This window comes from Gossypium arboreum, chromosome 13 (genome assembly GCF_025698485.1).
Source record: "Gossypium arboreum isolate Shixiya-1 chromosome 13, ASM2569848v2, whole genome shotgun sequence".
NCBI classification, from domain to species: Eukaryota; Viridiplantae; Streptophyta; class Magnoliopsida; order Malvales; family Malvaceae; genus Gossypium; species Gossypium arboreum.
In genome coordinates, this window is record NC_069082.1 from 78776313 (window position 1) to 78799365 (window position 23053).

Consider the following 23053-nt stretch of genomic DNA (forward strand, 5'->3'; position numbering starts at 1 on the left):
ATCTCCAACCCCAAGCTAACCTGGCAATACTAAAAAAATGAAAATGAGGAGGTAAGCTATATAGCTTAGTAAGTCCGTATAAAAATAATAAGCAATTTATTAAGATGCTTCTACCAATTATCACATCATGATCTCAAGGTAAAACAATCATAATTGCTCTTAATTCCACTATTTATTCATATTTCAGCCAAGCTGTCTATGTGAGTCATAGTCACTAAATTATTGATAACTTGAGCTACAGAATTCTAAATTAAGATCCGTTAAAATAATTTTAAACTAGACTCATATATCTTACTACGATAAAATTTTAAGAATTTATAGATTAGATAATAAGTACAGTTTATTCTTCAAATTTACCCTTGTTCTGCTGTTTGACAGTTTTGACCTTTCTTTACTAAAAATTAATTATTTCACAGTACGGAATTCGGATAATGTTCTTATCTGTTTCTCTTGAAAATAGACTTATTAAGGATTTATTCATATGAATTCTAACCCAAAATTATTATCATACAAGTTTTAATGATTTTCCAAAGTTAAGACAGGGGAGCCCGAAATCACTCTGACCCTGTCTCACAAAAATTCATATATCTCATAATATGAAATTCTTTTGCTTACAGAGTTTCCTCTATGTAAAACTAGACTCAATAAGCTCTAATTTTATATTTTATTTAGCCTCTAATTCGACTTCCATAATATTTTATGGATTTTTAAATTCAGATTTATGCAGCTGCCCAAAACTGTTTTAGTGCAATACAATGATAACTATCATAAAATCGTTTCCAACTAATCATGAACTCATCATTTCAGGGATCCCATACTCATTTACACAATAGAGCTCAATATAAAAGTCGTTATTTCTCATGGGCATACTTAACCATACATTCCATCGATCAAGGTAATTTTTACTAAATACCTACACTCAATCAACAAGTTAGTCACATGTATATCTTGTACACATTCAAATTCGTATTTCTCAAGTCATTTACATTTAGTTTATCCATTGAATCATTGAATTCCTGATGGATATTTCATCATTTAGTACACTCTAAATGTACAATTTATTGACCGTCAATTCATAGTTCGTAGTACCCTTTCGGTACACTCTCGAGCCATATCTTTTACAGAAGAATTACTAATCCAGGCTAAATTCTAGCTGTGCCATGTACTCTAAGGGCTTTGTCGGATTACCAGTCCTGGTTAAATCCTCTTTATGACAAAGAATTCCCTGCAGAGTCTAATCTGGATTACCAATCCAGGCTAAATCCAGTCAATTAGGATTACCAGTCTAGGCTAAATCCTAATTGAAACATATGATCGATAGGCTTCTTTCAGGATTACCCGTCCGGGCTAAATGCTTTCTACACTGAGATCAATGGATTACCCGTCCAAGCTAAATCCTTCCTACAACACATGCAGGATCCCATTTCACGTGAGAAATAACTTATCCATCAGAATTTAGTATTCGAACGGAGTATAATTCTTTTCACTCAATTTCAGGATTATGGACATTTTCATACAACTAAATATTCAAACGGAATATAATCCTTCTTAATAATTTCCAACATACATCACTTCATTCATTGCAATGTCCATATAAGTTACATACATAATCAATGTAACATAACATTCAAATCAACACATTTTCATGTTTATTTAAGCATTAAACATATAATAAAAATAACAAGTTGCACTATTTACATACAAACTTACCTCGATACCAAAAATGGTGAAAAAGACCTAACCGTCAAATGTTTGTTTTTCCCCCGTTCTAGGCCCGAATCTCGTTTCCTTTAATCTAAAATATCACATTTAGCTTACTAATTAGTCACATTATTAAATGTGACCCAAAAATCATATTATAACAAAATTATGTTTTTGCCCCTAAACGTTTTCATATTTACACTTTTACCCCTAGGCTCATTAAATGATTTTTATTCAATTTCTTTGCATTTTAAGCCTAGCTGAATCATTTTCATAACTATATAAGCCCACAATTTCCACTAAATCACACTTTTATGACAAATTTTATAACTTTTACAAATTAGTCCTTTTTAGCATTTTCACCAAAAACTACTTAGTAAAAGTCGTTTAGCACACAACAAACATTCATATTCCTCCCATAAACATCAAAATACACACATGTAGCACATGGGTAAATTTTTAAACATCAACCCTAGCTCAAATAAATGGTAGAAATAGATAGATCTTGTTACGGGGATTACAAAAACGTAAAAATCATGAAAAATAGGGCTAGAACAAACTTACAATCGAGCTTGGAAGCTTGAAAAACCCTAGCCATGGTTTCTCCATGCAAGTTTTGGCCATAGCTTGAAGATGGACAAAAATTGGCTTTCAATTTTGTTTTTAATTCATTTTAATTACTAAATGACCAAAATGCCCCTAACTTAAAAATATTCTATTTCACCTATTTCATGTCCATTTTTGTCCAAAAAATTAACCAATGGTCTAATTACCATATAAGGACCTCCAATTTAAAATTTCATGACAATTGGACACCTCTAGCATGTAGAACTCAACTTTTGCACTTTTTACGATTTAGTCCCTTTGACTAAATTGAGTGCCCAAACGTCAAAATTTTCAAAAAAAAATTTCTCAAAATCATTTCGTAAAATCGTAGACTATAAAAATATAATAAAAATAAATTTTCTTACATCAAATTTGTGGTCTCGAAACCACTATTCTGACTAAGCCCAAAATCGGGTTGTTACAATTATTCCATATTACGTCTACATTTCCATGACAAATCTTTTCAAGTTTAGTTTAGCCTTATTAGAACTTTATCAGTTGAATTTACTTGAAATATCGATGGATATACTCATGTAGTACACTTAAAGTTTACAAAACTGAAATCCATTAATTCATCTCCAAGGGTACCCAATTAGGGCACATAATCAGGAAGCGCTCTCTCGAGCCATGTAACAGGATGCTCATGTGAGCCATGTATCAAGAAGCTTATCCGGGCTAAACAGAAAACTCATAAGATTTTAGAATAGGAAGCTCATTGAGCTTAACAGGTAACTCCGAAGAGTTATCGATAGGGAGCTCCGGTTAGTATAACAGGGACTTCAAGCGAGCCATGTCAGGAAGCTCATAAGAGCCTATATCGGGGCACTCACAAAGACCTACGTTTGTGTCCGCAATAAATGCTGGATCACAACCAATTGAATCATGTAACAGGACGCTCACAAAGAGCTGTGCTAGCATGCAACACATGTGTAACACCCCTAACCTGTATCCGTCGTTGGAACAGGGTTTCGAAGTATTACCAGAACTTTCAGAACATTTTACAGTAATTTATGTAAATTACTATTCAATAACTGAGATCATAGAAAACGTCCATTAATTGGACCCTCGAGGCCCAATACTAGCATTAGAATCGAGTCGGGACTTAATCAGGAGCTCTAAGAATTTTTTGCAAAATTATAAAAATTTTCCAAGCTGCAGGGCTCACACACCTGTGTGGTCTAAGGGACACGCCAGTGTGACCCTGGGACGCGCCCGTGCTATGGCCATGTTCAACCTTGTGTAACTCTCTAGCTTGTACACACAGCCATGCCACATGCTCGTGTTTTAGGAAGTGTGGTTATTTAATTTAATTCAAAATTAGGTGCAGGTGTAAGTTTCACATGGCCAAGACACACGCTGGTGTTCTAGGCCGTGTAGCACACACGGCTGAGACACACGCCCGTGTCTTTATCGGTGTGCTCAATTCTGAGCATTCTATTTCTCAAAATTAAGGTGCAGGGGACACACGGCCTAACTACACACCTATGTTACCAAGTCGTGTGGACAAAATAAAGCCATTTCCTAGCCTCATTTGTCACCCAAATTTACCATTTTCTGCACTAAAACACACATCCAAATGCCAACCAATACAAGCATTCAAATTAAGCAAATTCCATAATTCAACAAGGCCTATCATTACATGCATATATGTTTATAATCTTACCATGGTATATTCCATATGTTGGGCATAGTTAGAAGAACCACTTAACATATAATTTGCTACCATAGCATGACATTACAAGTATATCAAAACAACCATTACTAGCCATTCCAATTGCTAGATTACAAACATCATTTTCAAGCCACTAATGGTCAAGTTGTCCTATACATGCCATTATACCAAAATGATTCTACAATAGGTATACCCCAAAATAACTAGTTGATAGTGTGATGATGCTTTAATGATCTCCAACGTTCGCGAGCTTCCGAGCACTATAAAATAGGGAAAATAAAATAGAGTAAGCATTACATGCTTAGTAAGTTCGTATAACGGAAACTAAACTTACCAATCCCGTTTATTAAATCTAAACATACAATATCATGTTTTTCCATCCATTAGCAAAATTGCCTAACCACATGTATTCAATCAAATATGGTAGTCACCAAAACCTTCATATCAATCAAGTAAACATAGATGAGCTCACCATGCAATATTCTTTTAAGTCATTATCATTCCATCTCAAAATTCTCATACCATGCCAAGAGTTTTATGTCTGTTGAATTAGAAATCCCAATGGATGTTCAAATAGTACACTCGAGTTGTACGATTCAATAACCCGTCAATTCTTATTCAAGTGTACCCATTAGGGCAATTAATCAAAGAACACACTCTCAAGCCACATATCGTATAATAGGATTACTAGTCCAGGCTAAATCTTTTATATAACATATGCCCAAAAAACCTCAATTAGGATTACCAGTACAGGCTAAACCCTAATTGTAACATATACTTGAGAGATATCGTGTCAGGATTACCCATTCGGACTAAATCCTTTCTATAATGAGGTCAATAGGATTACTCGTCCGAGCTAAATCCTGTTAGCAACAAATGCAGGACCTCATCTATTTCAGGAAAGCACATATATTCATCGGAATTCAATATTCAATCGGGACTTAACCCTTTTTTACCATTTCAAGCATGTATTAAATTTTCATTATAGCATTCAAATAATGTACATCAATATAAGTCACATTCCATACAAACAAAAAATTTAATTAAACATATATACGCTCTCGGTTAAGTTACACAAACTTACCTCGACACATGTTCGTGTAAGTAATCTACTAATCTGAAACCTTTTCTTTTCCTCGATCTAACCTCGAATGTGAATTGTCCAGATCTTTTTAAGCTTGGAAAGTTTTCTTCCTCTCTCCTAGGGTTTCCATAGAAATTTTGGGGAAGAAGACATGAAAATAAGATGATAATTTCTTTTTAATTAATTATCATCTTTTATTTTTTGTGATTTCCAATTTAGTCCCCACTCCATTCTAATTTTTCCATGGATGAGTCACCTAAAAATCTACATACTTTTCTTTAATGGTCTAATTACCATATAAGGACCTCTAGTTTTGAATTCCATAGCTATTTAATCCTTATAGCTATTAAAGTTCAACTTTTGCATTCTACGTGATTTAGTCCTTCTCGTAATTAAACACTTAATCGATAAAATTTTTGCATCAAAATTTTCACATGACATATCTATCATAATACGGGCCATATAATAAAATAAAAATAAACTTTATTTTCAGATCAGATTTGTGGTCCCGAAACCACTGTTCTGTCTTCACTGAAAATGGGTTGTTACAACTCTCCCCCTTAAGGATTTTAGTCCTCGAAAATCTTACCAGTAAAAAGGTTCAGATATTGCTTCCTCATCGAATCCTTCGGTTCCTAGGTAGCCTCTTCTATACCATGTCGTTGCCAAAGAACTTTTACTAATGTTACCTTTTTTATTTCTTAACTCTTTTGTTTCCCGGGCTAAGATTTTAATCGGTTCTTCACTATAGGTCATATCGGGCTGTATCTCAACTTCTGTCAAAGAAATAACATGTGAAGGATCTGATCAATACCATTGTAACATAGACACATGAAAAACATTATGAATCCGATCAAGTTCTGGTAATCTCGTATGTCCCAATGAACCGTGGACTAAGTTTTCCTTTACGACCAAACTGGAGAACTTTCTTCCAAGGCAATACTTTCAAGAATACCTTGTCACCGACCTAAAATTCTATCTCTTTTCTTTTCAGATTAGCATAAAACTTTTGACGATCAAAGGCTACTTTCGAACTATCTCGAATTACTTTCACCTTTTCCTCAATTTCACAGACTAAATCAACTATGTGTAACTTTTTCTCACTGTGTTCTATCCAATATAATGGAGTTCTACATTTACGGCCATACAAGGCTTCATACGGTGCCATTTTAATACTAGACTGATAACTGTTATTACAAGTAAATTCAACCAAAGGCAAATACTTTTCCCAGTTACCTTCAAACTCAAGTATACAACACCGAACCATATCTTCCAAAATCTATATTAACCATTCAGATTGACCATCTGTCTGGGGACAAAACGCAGTGCTAAAGTGTAACTGAGTACCCAGAGCTTCTTGCAATTTATTCTAGAATCTGGATGTAAACCAAAGGTCTCTATCTGAAATAATGGAAATAGGCACTCCATGCAATCTAACAATGTTTGAAATATATAACTCAGCCAATATATCCAAAGAATAATCCATACGTACCGAAATAAAGTGTACAGACTTTGTCAACCGATCAATAATCACCCAAATGACATCTTTCTTCTTTGGAGATAGGGGTAATCCCGATACAAAATCTATGGTAATTCTTTCCCATTTCCATTCTGGTATTGTAACTGGCTGAAGTAGTCCAGAAGGCAATTGATGTTCAGCTTTTACTTGCTAACATATCAAACATTTAGATACAAACTCAGAAATATCGCGTTTCATTCTTGGCCACCAGTACATCTTTTTCAGATCATTATACATTTTATTACTACTAGGATGTATAGACATGTTACCGTTATGAGCTTCATTCAGAATCTTCTTTACTAGTTCTGAACCTTTCAGTACACGTACTCTACCTCTGAATAATAAACAACCACCAGTCCCGATCTGAAATTTTGAGGAAGGAATGGATTCACTCTGTATCTGTTTTGCTTGCCACTTACTATCATTTTTCTGAGCTTCAGAGATTTACTGCAAAAACATATTTCTAGCTTTTAACAAAGTTATGATTGAACCATTATCAAATAGTGACAATCGAGTATTCATTGCTCGCAAAGTATACAGAGCTTTTCTACTCAAACATCTACCATTACATTGGCTTTTCCCGAATGATAATTTTTGAAACCATTTTTTTGAAAAAGGGGTCAACTTTGATTTTGAAAACGAAAATGAACATGGGAGTCACCACCAATCCTTTTTTGATAAGGTAGGATCAGGTCACCTCAGAAAATTGGTTGTTTTTAATAAATAGTTTGATTATTAAAACAATAATTTTGGCCCATGAAATTCAAAATGACGGGTTCGAGAGTCAATTACGCACGAGGAAGGATTAGCACCCTCGTAACGCCCAAAATTGGTACCTAGTTGATTACTTCGTGTTTTTTAGTGCCGAGAATTGAAAATCTTGAAAAGATTTAAAATACGATCCTTTGTTAAAATATTGAAAATTTTTCGAGAAAGGGGCATATTTCACATTAATTGAGAAATAGAATTATATCCCGTAAGTTAGGACACAATGTCTTAATTCCCGATACGAGAATAAACGTCAAAAAATTTACTTATTTTGAAAGATATTCGGTTATCTCGGTTTTAGAAAGAAATCATATTTTGTAAGTTAGAACACGATTTCTTCTTAAGTCTTGAGATTATTTAAAATTCAGGTTTTTTTCTTTAAAAGATGTTCGTTTATTTGGATTTATCGAGAAAGTCAAAACCCCGTAAGTTAGGGTACGACCTTTCGAATCTCAAAATCTGAAGTATCACTTATTTTAAAATCATAATTTATGTATCGAGTAAAATGTAACACAAATTTGTTGTGAAAATGTAAAAATAAATCATAGTGTTAATATGCATAACAAAATAAATGAAATAATGATAATAAAAGGACGAGAATAAATAAATAAATGAAACAAATAAACTGATTACAAATAAAATAAAAATAATAAGTAAAACTAAAAATAATAGTAAACAAATACATAAATAAATGGTATATAAAATGGCTAAAAATAATAATATTAATAATAACATCAATAAAAAGTTTTAAAATATAAAAAGGATATAAATACATAAGTGAAAATAAGAATAATATTAGTAATAATAAAATAGTAAATAACCTAAAGTTTGAAATTATAAAAGGATATAATTAAATAAATAATATAATGATAAAATAGGTGTATTTAAAAGATAATAATAGGAAAATAAATACAAAAGGAAATATAATAATAATAGTAATAATATTAATTTAATTTAGATTAATAATAAAATAGCAAAAATAACAAAAAAGGGGCTAAATTGAACTTTAAAACAGAAATTTAGGGCAAATCAGAAATAAACAAAAAGAAAAGGACCAAGTTGAAATGCGCGAATAACAAGGAGGGACCAAAATGGGCAATAATCCCCACTCTCCAAAACGCACAACTTTAAGGTGGACCAAGTTGAAAGTCGAAATAAATTATAGGGCAAAAATTTAAAAATGAAAGAAACTTAATTGTAAAACAATAAAAAAGCGGAAGAGCTAAATGTACAAATAGACTATTTGTTGAAAACAAGCGGATCCTGGGGAGCGGGTTAGGTCAGCGCGCGGGTTAGCCCAAAACAACGTCGTTTTTGTGCCTAAGAGGCCTACCCAAAACGGTGTCGTTTAGAGGGCCTATATAAGTTAAAAATCTAAAACAAAATTCATTTGTAACCAGTTTAAAAAAAAAAAGAAACAAACACCCCCTTTTTCTCTGAAATAGCCTGAAAGTCCGGCCATGGCTTCGGCGGATCATCGTCGCGCCAGCCGTTGACCACCAGCGACTAGGCCGTCGTCCACGGTGGCTGAAAAAATTTCAAAATGTCTATTTTAATCCTCTCAGACCCCTGAGTCTGAATCTGAGGTCCTTCTTTTTTGAGAAAATGGCTAAAAAGAAAAGGAACCTTTCGGCTCCTAGGGTTAAAAATCAGGTATGTTTTCCCTTTTCTTTTTTTGCTTTTATATTATATATATATGTATTAAAATATTTAAGAAAGAAAAAGAAAGAAAAGAAAAAAACAGTAAACCTTAGCCTGATTAGATTTCCTTTTTCTATTTTGCTTCGTCTTTTTGTGATTTTCTTTTTTTTGTTTCTTGATTTGATTCTCCGTGTCAAAAAATTTTACATTTTTTTAGGCTTTTATAACCTAATTTTAATACAATATTTCATATACATTGCTTACTATTGTTTGCTGTCATTTTTGCTACTGATTTTTGTAGGTGGCGGTGGCAAGTGGTGGTAGTGGTGAAGGCGGTGCTGGCAGTGGTAGAGGCTAGGGACGGCAGCAGACCTAGGGCTAGGATTTTCTAAAAATTTTAGAGTTTTGGGCCTTTTGGGCCCTTAGGTTTGATTAGGGTTTTTAAAATTTTGGGCCATTTGGGTTTGGGTGTATTGGGCTTGTTTTGGTGTATTTTTTTTTATTGGGCCTGGGAAAATTGGGCTTATTACAATAATCAATAACAAGATCATAATCTTTCAGTAATTCAAGCCATCTGCGCTATCTCAAATTCAAATATTTCTGTGACATCAAATATTTCAGACTTTTATTATCAGTGAATATGTGACATTTTTCACCAAATAAGTAATGTCGCTAGATTTTCAATGGGAACACAATGGCTACCAATTCAAGATCATGTGTCGGGTAGTTTCTTTCATGTGGTTTTAGCTATCTTGAAGCATAGGCTACTACTTTATTTTCTTGCATCAAAACACAGCCTAAACCATTTAATGATGCATCACTGTAGACTTAAATTCCTTACCCGATTCTGGCTGAACTATCACTGGTGCTTCTGTCAATAAAACTTTTAATCTATCAAAACTCTACTGGCATTTGTCAGTCCACTCAAATTTTACATCTTTCTATAGCAAACGAGTCATCGAAGAAGCTATCACTGAAAAACATTTTACAAATCTCCAATAGTAACCAGTTAGTCCCAGAAAACTTTAGACTCCAGACACATTCTTCGGTGGTTTCCAATTAATAATGGCTAAAATTTTATTACGATCTACCCTGACACCTTCAGTAGATACTATATGCCCAAGAAAACTAACTTCCCATAGCCAAAAATAAAATTTACTGAATTTGGCGTACAATTGTTTCTCTCGCAGGGTTTGCAACATCATGCTCAAATGCTCAGCATGTTTGTTTTCATCTCGAGAGTAAACCAAAATATCATCTATAAATACCACCACAAACCTGTCCAAATATGGGCTAAAATTTTGTTCATCAGTGTAACACCCCAAACCTGGCCTAGACGTTATGGCCGAATCTGGCAATGTCACATGATTGGGTATTTGAAAACTATGTTGATGTGATAAAACCCTTTTTCATTTAGTACTTTTTTTTATCTCTTATTAGTTCTAAAGGAAATCATTTTACTTATTTAAAACATTTGCTTGAAACATTTCTTGTTGCAAAAGCTTTTAAAACAAAATAGTTTAAGTAATAGTGATTTTAGAAAATACGTTAGCTTTTTTAAAACCGAACTTCCTACGACTAGCAGTTATAATTTCAAAAAAATAAACAAAACCAAATTTAAGATAAAGTCCCAAGAGTCCTCAAATTACATCCCAATAATAATAAAACTATAAAGCATAAATTAAGAAAACGTAAAGTCCAAAAACTATGGTCACCGTCGAGTCCTCCATCTCACCGATCTGTTTAGGTCTGGGGATTACCTATGCACATTAAACAGAGAGGGGTGAGTTTACGTAAACTTAGTGTGTGATCCCACATAAAAACAACAATAGTAGATACAGTGTATAGTCAAATACAGTTTTAGGTCTAGGCCCCTTTCAATATCAGTAACAGTTTGGGCCTTGGCCCATCTAGGTACAGTATCAAATATGCAGTAGGGCCTTAGCCCATCACAATATCAGTAGCAGTCATGCTTTATTCAGTAACAAAGTCCTACCCAACCAGCCTCTACACACCATCTCTGTCCAACCCAACACTTCATGTGGGGATTAAATCAACCCACCCATCCCTACACTCCAGGTAGTACCGAATGCGGCACAAAATAGTAATTTGCAGTTGAGCTGCCAGTATATTAGGCTTAAGAGCCTTTCAGTACACTTCCTCCAAATATAATCAACCCAACCCTATGCAACGCAACATACAAATCATGACATGCTATCTCATGATATCAGTACATATAACCAGTTCAGTATACATGCATACTATCGTCATGCTCAATATATATAAATCAAACAGTCAATTGACACGATTAGGGGTCTAAGTGATGCTTACCAACCCTACAGTAGGTTCACGGTCGACTTATGCGACCTGTGCAACCTTAGCAAACAATTCAATAAAAATGGGCTCACATACCCATGTGGCCTACCCAAATGGGCCCACACACCTATGTGGCCCACACGGCCTGGCCCAAAATCCCACACGCCCGTGTGATTTACCCGTCTAACGCCCCAAATTTGGGCCTAGAAATATTATGTCTTGAGCATGGGAATAGTTAGAAAGCTGCTCATAAATATTTAGTTGTGTAAGAAAGTGACACAACTATGTATCTATTTCATTGGTTAAGTGTGTTGGGAAGTGTCTGGGAAGTCTTGGGTTCAAGCCTAAGCAAGTTCAAAAGGTTTTGTTTTTAAAGGAATAGGCATTGTCTCTAGGCAGTAGGCTTTTAAGTAAATAAAGGAAGAACATGACAGAAAAGAGCCTGCTGGCCCAAGGGATAAGTGGCATGTTGCTATTGTCTAAGGTCTAAAGTTTGAGTCCTGGTTTGCGCAATTAGGGTTTTATTTTGCTGCCTATGCCGTATGGGTAGTATAGTTTGACCGAAATACTGCAAAGTTGTTGTGGAATTTGAATTGGATGGTTCAGAGATTGGAGGAGAGATTTGAGGAGTGGATTAAAGATTGGTGGATGATTTTGAGTGATTTGAGGAGGAAAAGGTGGGATTTTAAATGGAGTGGGAGTGTTAGGGCCGAATGGGGACTCTTACCTTTGGGGATTTCAGCTTTGGTGGGCATTTTCTCTCTATTTTTGATTTCTATGATTATTTTCTCTCTTCTTGGGGCCGAATATTGTTATAGACCATTCGGGTATCTTCTTGTTTTTCTTTTTTTCTTTTGCTTATTCCAAGTGTGCACTTCCCTTAAGTTCTCTTGTTGATCGTTTGGCTCTCCTCTGGAAGTCGTTCTCTTAGTTTTAGCCTTGATCGAATACTCCCTTTTCTCTCTTATCTTTCTCCTAATTCTTTTTCTCTCTTTCTCTTGTTGTTGGCTGAATACTCTACCTCTTCTCCTCCTGTTCTTTCGGTTTCATCATTGTCATTTGATCAATCGGTTTGAGTGTACGATTGCTTGCTTTCTTTTTCTTCTCACCTTCTCTCTCTATTGGTTTTGCTTTGGCCAAATGTTACTCATTCTCTTACCCTCACTGTGCCGACTTTTCCTTCAATACTCTCTGTCAATGTTGTAGTCAATACAACTCCTCTCCTCGTTTGTTGGTTATCATCTGCTTCACGATTCTTAGCACTCTTTTGGTAAGTATTCAACTCTTCACTGCTCTGTTATTGGAGTAGTTTGTTTAAAGGGTTGTATATGGTTTTGATTAGGAATCGACCGAGGGACTAGAGATCATCATTGACATAATAGGAAAGGGGGAATCTTCTGTTATTGGATTGACAATATGATTTGTTCCAGTGGAGGTTGAATATTTTGTTGGGTTTAGATTAATTAGACTGTATAGTGATTAATTGAATGGAAACTTGATCCATTATAGGTACTTAGAGTGCTCGCGTGGAGTAAGGCGACAGAAAAAACAAGGTGTGTTATCACACTGCCCTTTATCATAAAATGGCAAAAGCTGGAAAACGTAACTAATGATGCCACATGGGCGCGCGCACGCTTGTGTGGTAATCTGTACGCATAAAGATGGGCGTTTGATAGTGGAGACCACCATGAGCAATTTCATGGGCTTAGGCTATTTTGGGCCACATTGGGTCGAAATAGGCCGTGTGGGCCCCACGGGCTCATGGGCCCCACACAAACTTGTGGAGATTATTGGGCCGGGCTATGTAGTTTACACAGTCAAGGCTATTTTTGGGCTTAGTGGGCCACCTGGGCGTGTGGGCCCACATAATAGACCTTGGGCCCATTTTTACTGTTGGACTGTTAAGGTTGCACAAGTCACCCGAGACGAATGTGGACCTACTGCTGGTTCGGTAAGTATACCTAGACCCTAATTTGTTAAAATAATTATTTTTCCCTTATGTGGTAAAATGACTAAAATGCCCCTACATGCTAAATTGACTATTTTGCCCCTATGTGATATATGTTTATATTTTAGCATGCTATTGTAACTATGTTGATTACATGTATAATATTATGATATGACATGACATGTGGCATGATGCATTGCATGAGTGTGAGTTTTTATATGATTGGAGGAAGTGTACTGTACTGACAGCTCTGCTGCAAATCACTGATGGCTCTAAGCCTATTATACTGGCAGCTCTGCTGTAAATACTGTTTAGTGCCGCAACCAGTGCTATATTTTTGGTGTGTAGGGATGGGTGGGTTGATTTTATCCCCACATGGTGTGTAGGGCTTGACGGAGATAGAGTGTAGAGGCTGGATGGGTAGAACTTGCTTACTGTTCACTGTTTCTGCACTGTTTACTATTACTACACTGTTTACTGTTACTGCAAAAGGGCCAAGGCCCGAACATATGACTGTTTCTTTATTGAGATAGGCTAAAGCCCAAATTGATATTGCCATTGTTACAAAAAAGGGCTTAGGCCTAGACTGTATTTGCTCACTGTATGTTTGACTGTTTGCTTATTAAGGGATTACACACTGAGTTTTCATAAACTCACCCTTCTGCATATCTGTGCAGGTAATCCTTAGATGGATCGGTGCTGCGATAGACTCGAATGTGGCCATACAACAATTTATGCTCCCATATTTTTCTTTTAATTTATGAGTAGTTTAATTTGGGTATTTTTATGTAATAAGGCCTCTCTGGATTTTATTTTTAATTTGGGGATTTATATTTGTTTTGCTTGAATACTGCTAGCAGTAGGGAGAACACGCAAATTTTCAAAAAGACAAATGTTTTCAAAAATACCACAAATACATAAACAGTTTCAAGAGCTACCACAAGAAAACAACGTTTTACAAGTAAATACTAGTACATAGCTGTTTTAAAAAGCTTCCGCTACAAACGAGATTTTGAAATTAATAACGTTTTAAAGTAAATACTTTGGATAGCGACGCGAGTTTTAAAATCATCTTTTAGATTAGACAAAGAGGCTTAATAAAGATTAGGCTTTTCAAACAATATTACGCTTTATGAAAAATACTTCAATGTAACATCGCCAGATTTGGCCATAACATCTAGGTCGGGTTTGGGTGTTACAACCCGTGTGGACCCATATGCCCGTGTGTTGCACACGGCCTGCCTGGCGGTCACACGGCTGTGCCCTGCACACACGGCTTGGCCTCGTTGAACACAGGCCCTTGTTAGGGCACATGGCCTACCACACGAGCAACCACACACCCGTGTGGCGTCAACAGTAAGGTTTTTAGCTGTTGTAGAAACCCAATTTTTTGCATAATCGAGTACACACCTGTATCGTTTTCGACGTAAAAGTAACTCCAAGCAATCCCTAACCTAGAATTGATTAATATTTCACTCCATTAATCACTTCAACAATCGAATTGAACTAAACCCGAAAGGGGGTATTCATCTATCGAATGAAAAACCATTAACTTAGATCAAACAACGAAGTCTCTTCACCACCACGGCACCGATTAATAACTTCAGTCCTTTAACCTTTTCCAAACATAAAACAAATCCCGTTAACCACTATCCATAACCCAAAACGAAAAATGGTACTTACCACACTTAGCGATAACGTACGAAAAAGTACCAAAGAACGAGACTCGAAACAACGATGGTAGGGAAAACAAAACGAAAATGAAAACAAAAGTAAGAATGGGGAAAGAATTTAGTAGATGACAGAGAAGAAGAGAATGAAAGAAAGAAGAAAAAAATGAAAAAGAAGAAGTGGAGGAGAAGATGATCAGTTTTTTTTCTGTAGAGAGAATTTTTGGGAAACTGTTTTACTCAAATCCCACCACCTACCTTATCTCAATCCCTTAATATTCTTTCTCAACTTCCACTACACATCCATCACTCAGAATCCCAGTTCAACACAACTCTGGCCGAACTTTAAACAAAAATACTACTCATTGCCATCGCAGAGAATCGAACACAAGCCCTCCAACACACCAACACTCCACTTAACCACTAGACCAGCTGGCCCATTCTGATATAGTTTTGCAACCAATTTAATAAAATCTTACTAAACAAGAGTGAGGCTTAACTTAAAAAAAAATTCAAAATTTGCCAAAGGCATGGCTTGAACTTGGAACCTCCCACATCTACCTAGAACACTTAACCATTGAAGTAGAAAGATATTTGTGTTAAAACACCACACAATTAAAAACAAAAATTTTAGGGCGTTACAATCAGATCCATAAACATTGCAGGTGAATTTGTCAAGCCGAATGGCATCACAAGAAACTCATAGTGTCCATACCTGGTTCTAAAAGTTTTCTTTGGCACATCTGAATCTTTTACCTGTAATTGATAATAACCAGAACAAAGATCAATCTTGGAAAATACAGTGCACATTTTAACTGGTCAAATAGGTCCTCAATACGAGGCAATGGATACTTTTTCTTTATTGCAACTTTGTTGAGCTGTCTGTAATCAATGCACAACTTCAATGATCCATATTTATTCTTTACAAAATGAACTGGCGCACCCAAAAGTGAGAAACTAGGTCGAGCAAAACCTCTATCAATCAATTTTTGCAACTGTACTTTCAGCTCTTTCAATTCAGTAGGAGCTATTCTTTAAGGTGCTAAAATATAGGTGTTGTTCCTGGAATAAGATCTATAGAGAATTTCACTTCTCTATCTGGTGGTAAACCAGGTAATTCTTTTGGGAATACATCAGGGAATTCACATACAACCAGCACTGATTGAATCTTTGACTCAGATAATTTAGTATCCAGCACATATACAAGGTAAGCATCATAACCCTTTTTGACATATTTCTGTGCTAATATTGTTAAAATTACATTAGGTAATCCATCCAGTTTATCAAATTCAACATGAAGTAATTCACCACTCTCACATTTCAATACAATATATTTATGTTTACAATTCACCACTATATCATATTGGGTTAACCAATCCATTCCCAAGATCATATCAAATTCATCAAATGGCAATAACATCAAGTTAGTATGAAAGCAATAACCTTTTACCATCAATGGATAGTTCTTACAAACTTTATACAACTGGCCCAGGGGGTTTGAAACTTTAACCACAAATTTAGTGAATTCAATAGGTAAATCTTTAACAGTAACAAAGTTCATGCATATGTATGAATGTATGGGACCAGGATCAATCAAAGAAATAATATCAGTATCAAGTAGAGAAAATGTACCAGTAATGACGTTTGGTGCAGAGGCATCTTCTCTAGCACGAACAGCATATGTTCTTGTAGGTGCTCGTGCCTTAGATCTAACTGTTGTATCCTTGATAGTACCTCGACTACCACTAACATTGTCGGGATGACGAGGTGGTCTACCTCTCGAAATAGGATTACTAAGCTTTGGAGATGGTTCTATTTCTTTTTCAACCCTTTCGAGACAATCCCTGAAAAAATGGTCAAGTGAACCACATCTAAAACATGCTTTGTTTTTAGACCGACATTCCCCATGAAGAAATTTGTTACAATGTTTACATTTTGGTTTGGGATTACCAACACTACCCACACTAGTTATAGATGGAGATGAAGACCTCGGGTTAAAACATTGAGAACCCCGCTCTCTTCTAGAATATCCTGTAGAGGTGGTAAGATGATCAAAATACCTCTTTAATTTCTTAGAAGCAAATGATTGTGACTTACTCATGGTTCTTTTTCCAGAAACCCGAGCCTCTCTTTCAGCTTGTTTCTTTTCTTTACTCAATTCTTCAGTTTTATAGGCTCGACCGGCTAACACCGCAAATTCCCTTATTTCGAGAATTCCAATCAGTAACTTGTTATCTTCATTTAAACCCTCTTCAAAGCATTTACACATCTCAGCCTCGGTTAGAACCCATTGGCAAATTTATCATTTTGCCCCTATTTTTTTCATAAATGACAATTCCATCCCTAAGCTCGAAAAATGAAATTCATGCAATTTAATCCTTATTTCAAGCCTAACCAAATTTTACATGTTACAATAACAGCCCATGAATTTCACAAAAATTAGAATTTTTCCATGAGTTTTACATCTTTACAATTTAGTCCTTAAATCACAATTTCATTAAAATTCTCTTTGTAAAAATTATTTATCTATCAACAACCTTTCATTTTCTACCATAAATTTCAAAATTTCAGCATTTAAATTCATGAAAAAATTTCTGTACTTTGATATCTTTACAAATTAATCCCCAAAATAGATAAATTAAGCTATTCGGAACTCGAAAATATAAAAATTACTAAAAACGGGACAAAAATGCTTACCCAATTAAGCCAAGAAAGCTTACTTGAATGTTTTTCTCTTTCCTAGGGCTTCCATGTATTTTAATTTTGGGATGAAGATGAAATAAGATGATATTAAACTATTAATATCTTTATTTATTCTAAATTTCAATTTAGTCCTTTTTTTTTCTAATTTTCCATGGATGATTTATCAAAAATATCTACTAACTTTTCTTAATGGTCTAATTACCATATAAGGACCTCAAGTTTTGAATTCCATAGCTATTTGATACTTATAGCTACTAGAACTCAACTTTTGCATTTTATGCAATTTGGTCCTTTCCACAATTAAACATGAAATCAGTAAAATTTTCTTAATGAAAGTTTCATACATCATTTCTATCATAATGCAATTCATGCAATAATATTAAAATAAATTTTCTTTCTAACTCGGATTTGTGATCCCGAAACCATTATTCCGATTTCACTGAAAATGGGTTGTTATATTCATCATTAATGCTAAATTGGCAAACAATCTAATCTTGTAAGGATTAATTCTTAGTTTGTTTATTTGTATCACTCTTTGAGAGGGTTTTATCTTAAGGTTGGGTAGAAACCTTAAGGGAGTTGTAAGGTTAAACTTTGTCATCAAAGGTTAGTCAAATTAGTGAATTTGGGAAAATCCTTAGTAGTGAAAAGCTAAGATAGTGGAGTAGGAAATTGGGGCAAAACCCACTCTAAATCATTATGTTCATTTGTTATATTTTTCTTTGAAACTTCCATAACTTTTTAAAAGCCAATTCACCCCTTTCTTGGCTATTTCAGATTGATTAATCGAGCTAACAAGGTACGTGAATATGAAAATGTGAAAAAAAAAAAGATATATCGATAAGTCATATGTTAGTATGAGAAAATATGGAACTCTGGTAATAAAAGTTGTCGACAACAGTTTTGTAATCAATATTATTGTTGAAATAATGAAAGAAAATGAGGATCTTGAATAAATTTATTGAGAAATATAAACATGGGATAGATTGACCAAAATGAAAAGACACAATTCACCTAGTATTAAATTCAAGAAGTTTTTAAACCAGCAATCCAAATGTCTAAAGGTATAAAGCAAGTGAAGTACAAATGAGTAATTTTACAAAAACGAAATAAGAAATATGAAGTTTTTCACTAAGTCTTGCATTGATTAGGAAATATATTCTTTTGTGGTGATCCAATAACCTTTATATATTTTATTAGTTTGGCGGTTCATGGAAGATTTGACATGCAACTAATCATTGTTGTTATAGACTTTTATATGAATCACTATACAATGGAAATTTATATTAAAATCTTTGAAAAATTTAAAATGCTAAAAGTATACAAAAATCTTGAGAGATTGTTCAGTACAATTATGTGAGTATATATATATGAATTGATTTGAATATATGTATTATTATAGAATGATCATGATTAAAATTTATTATTATTATTGTTGAAACTCTGAAGTGATCAAAATATATTTCTCCAAAAATTCTTCCTCACTCATGAGTTTCGAATAATGATAATATAAACGTTATCAAATCTGTTCAAGTGATCATTTAAAAATCTAATATTTAAGATTGAATACATAGAATATTAGATATTATGTGATGTTGTCATGAGAGAAAAATACTTATTTACCGATGAACATTGAAAGAGAGTTATGAATATTTTATTATGAAGTATATATTTATCAAAATCAAGATAAATTTTTATTAAAAGTAAAATTTTGTATCATATATATTTTTATATCTATAAGAATAAACTTTCAAAAAATTAGAAATATCCTATTGATAAATAAAATAAATTCTTTTTGCTCTTCTATTTTTTTCTTTACCCACTTTATTATTTATTTCATAACGTAATTATCTTTTATAAAAATTATTAAAGTAATTTATTATATTGGATTACAATGCCAGTGATAATATACAAATGAACATAAACACAAATAAAAAGAGAAGTGATCTCTCGCTCGAAATTCTTTGCTAAAAAAACACTAAAAACATGGGACTCTTGAGAATTGACACAACATCGTCTCCTTTGAACATGGTCCCCAGAGCCCTTTTTAACTTTCAATTGTTAAAGCTAGCAAAACATGCACTCATAGCTTAGATTGTCGTTAAACGTGTAAATAAGCGACACAATTACAAAAGAAACAAAGAGGGCGGTGCCACGTTTATGCAACGTGCCATCAACTCATGCAACCCCCTTGTCCATATACTGCTCTCACAATGCCACATACCGTCACGCTTCCCAACTAGTGTATCAATTGACACGACGTCGTTTCATGTCTTTGGGTTATTCAAATGATGATAATCTAGATTCAGAGCTCAAAAATCTAGTATAAAAATTTTCTATTGAGTACTCGAGAAAGTATTAAGCTTCTTCTGAATCCTTTGCCTTTTCTCTATTTCAGTTGCTCTCTGATCTCTGCCCTTTATGTATGCCTCAAAGAACTCTTTGTTTTCTTTCTCCAATTCATCCCAAACTGCAACCAAAATCATACACATCATACTCTAAAACTGAAGTCATAAAAGACCCTCAACCTTTTACATATAAAGAAAAAAATCACTCAGCTGAACCTGTTGAAGTTATGACTGGTTTAATGTTTGCATGCTTAGACAAAGCTTCCATGCACTCTTCTTTGCTCATGTTGAATATCAAACACTCTTCTATAAGATGCTGCACCTGCATATACATACAACTTATAAACCTATATATTTAAATATATAGATGATAATGACTATTTACTACCAACAACGATAACTTAAAAGGGAAAGTATACTACAACATAGAAATCTAGAAGATTTACTGTTACTTACCAAGTTGATATATGAAGCAGAAGAGTCACCCATTAATCAAACAAATTACTATATATAAGTTCTAAATAAATCTCTTATTCTACTGCCTAGACTTGTAGGTAAAGCTCGAAGAGTTGGAAATATATAGAGAAAGAGAGATGGAGAAGAAACTAGCAGAAAGAAACAAAGGTGAAAAGCCAGCAGATAGAAAATGAAGCAAAGAAATAAAAAAAATAAAGTAGCTAGGAAGAGAGCTACTGAACAAGGAAGAATCAGCATGAGAATAGAGTTCAAAGAGAGGGCCAAAATTGTTCAATTTATAAAAGCATGCGGGTGAAAATTGGATATTATAATTAAATAATGCTAAAAATGTTAATTGCATCATAGATCCTTCAATTGTTGTTCAGATTTTAAATTTTTTTTAAAACATTTGAAAATTTTTAATTAGGTCATCAAAGTATAAGTCTTCGAGTCAGCTGGCCTGTATGGTGTAACTAAAAAAATAGTTTCGTTAAAACTTAACTTATATTAAATTTAAGTTACATATTTTTAAAATTAAATTTTTGTGTTCTGATCGTGACATTCTTGACAGCTAGAATGAAATACAGAATTGATATAATATTAACACTTTAAAAATTTAATTCAAACGTTTCGAAATTTGAGGACATACATAAAATCAAAACCATAGGTTAAGGACATCTAAAGAAATTAACTCATAAAGCTATGGGAAATATGTTGATATTATTTCTCATGTATTACTATTATCCATATATTTAAGTTTCTAATTTAACTCATTTCATGGTGAATTGAATATAAAAATATTTTTATTTTTATATAAAACTCTATAAAATTAATAAAACCATAAATATTTGAAATTTTTCATAAGATTTTTTTCAGGAGCTTTTAATATATTTATTGTATTAATTTTTCACTTGACTCTGGTATTTATAATATTTATTTTATATTATATGCTCATATCTTATCTAAAATTATATATTACATAAAGAAATGTGAATGAAGTCTTTTTTATATTTTAGGAAAAATGTGAAAGAAGTCATAGGTTGTAGGTGGGGTCTAAAGCGCACGTGGTACGATGTCTGTGATTGGTGGAGAGGAGATTAGAGGAGATTCTATAGCAGTCACCGTTCTTATCATACGTGGCCATTATGCTACCCTCCACGTGACATGTGGGACCCGCTCATGCCGGAGACTAAGAAAACATGGGTGCACGCTCGTTCCACACTCTGGTCTGGACGTGGCAGGGTCCCACACTAAGATGGAAACGACCCCCTAAAACTGCCGTTTTAATCCCACATGTCTTAATCAATGCTGTGTTTGAATTGAAAATGGACGGTTCAATTGGTGATAATATCGAAAATAAAACAAACGGCTATGAACAGATAAAAATTTAAAAAATAAAATAAAATAATCCGCTATTCGACTTGTCATGAAATGTTATAAATTATTATTTGTTTTATAATTTTATAATTTTAGTTAAATTAATAATCAGTAATTATTTTTAGTGGTGCTAAAAATAATAGTTTGAGTCATGAGTGAATTCAGAAATTTATATTTATAAGTCAAAATACTATTTTAGTAATTTTTATAATGATAATTTATGTTATTTGAACGAATAATTAGGTTCAAGTGATAAATCTTTAAAGTCAAGTGGTTTTAGAAAAAGAAGTATCAAGACCTCATTTTTATAAACTAAGCCCGTAAATATTTTATTAAATATTTATGGAGTGTTATTAGGGTCATATTAAAATTTGATTAAGAAATTTTAATGTTTAGATAGTTAATTAATTAAAAAGGACTAAGTCATAAAAACTGTAAAAGTTAATTTTTATTAGTTAAGTGGGTTAAAAGATTTTTGAAATGTAAGTTAAGGGACCTAAAGGATAAATATACCATGCATATAGGTAGTGGACATTTATGGACGATGTTGTGTTAGTTGTTAGTTGATGTACTAAGAGTAAAATGGTAATTAAATATATTAAACTAAAACAAAATTAAACAAAATGAAGTTGTCATCTTCCAAAGGCATTAGCACCGAATTTGGAAAGGAAAAAATCACCATTTTTTTGAGTTGGACATTCGGCCAAGCTTGGTATTATGCATGGCATGTGATTTTGGAACCGCTTTTAATTACTTTTATGTTTTTGAGCTCGTAATAGTTTAATCTATTTAGTTCGGGTCAAATTGTAAAACTATTAAATGTTATAAATTATTCCATGGATAAATTTAATATGTTTTTAAAGTTTTATAGTAGATTGTTAAGTTTGGTTGTTAAATAGACATATTTTGTTAAGTATTATTCGATGAATTTAAGGTTTAGGGACTTATAAAAATAGTAAAATTCAAGGAAAATATTGTAAATTGTTGATAACTTTGGGATGTTATAAGATTAGATAAAAATCGACTAGCATGATTTATGGTTAAAAAAGGGTGAAATTGCAAGTTTCAAGTTTAAGGACTAAATTGCATAAAATGTAAACTTTGAGCCCAATTTCGTAAATTTCCATTATTAAGGGTTATAAGCTAAATTGATTATTTTAAATGCTGTAAAGGGATTAATTGAATAAAAATATTTATCTAGATCAGGAAACGACTCAAACGAATACTAATCGTAGGAAAACCAA

The 23053-nt window shown here is 33.5% G+C and overlaps 1 protein-coding gene across 1 annotated transcript; it reads right to left on the minus strand.

The window, feature by feature from the left end:
* Positions 1 to 19475: 19475 nt before the first annotated feature.
* LOC108463025 (uncharacterized) lies at positions 19476 to 20722 on the minus strand. The gene is made up of 3 exons (XM_017762960.2): positions 20433 to 20722; positions 20193 to 20298; positions 19476 to 20098 (listed from the first exon to the last, which is right to left on the minus strand). The coding sequence occupies exons 1-3, from the start codon at positions 20463 to 20465 to the stop codon at positions 19965 to 19967; spliced, it is 273 nt and encodes a 90-aa protein (XP_017618449.1). The 5' UTR covers positions 20466 to 20722; the 3' UTR covers positions 19476 to 19964.
* Positions 20723 to 23053: the final 2331 nt, after the last annotated feature.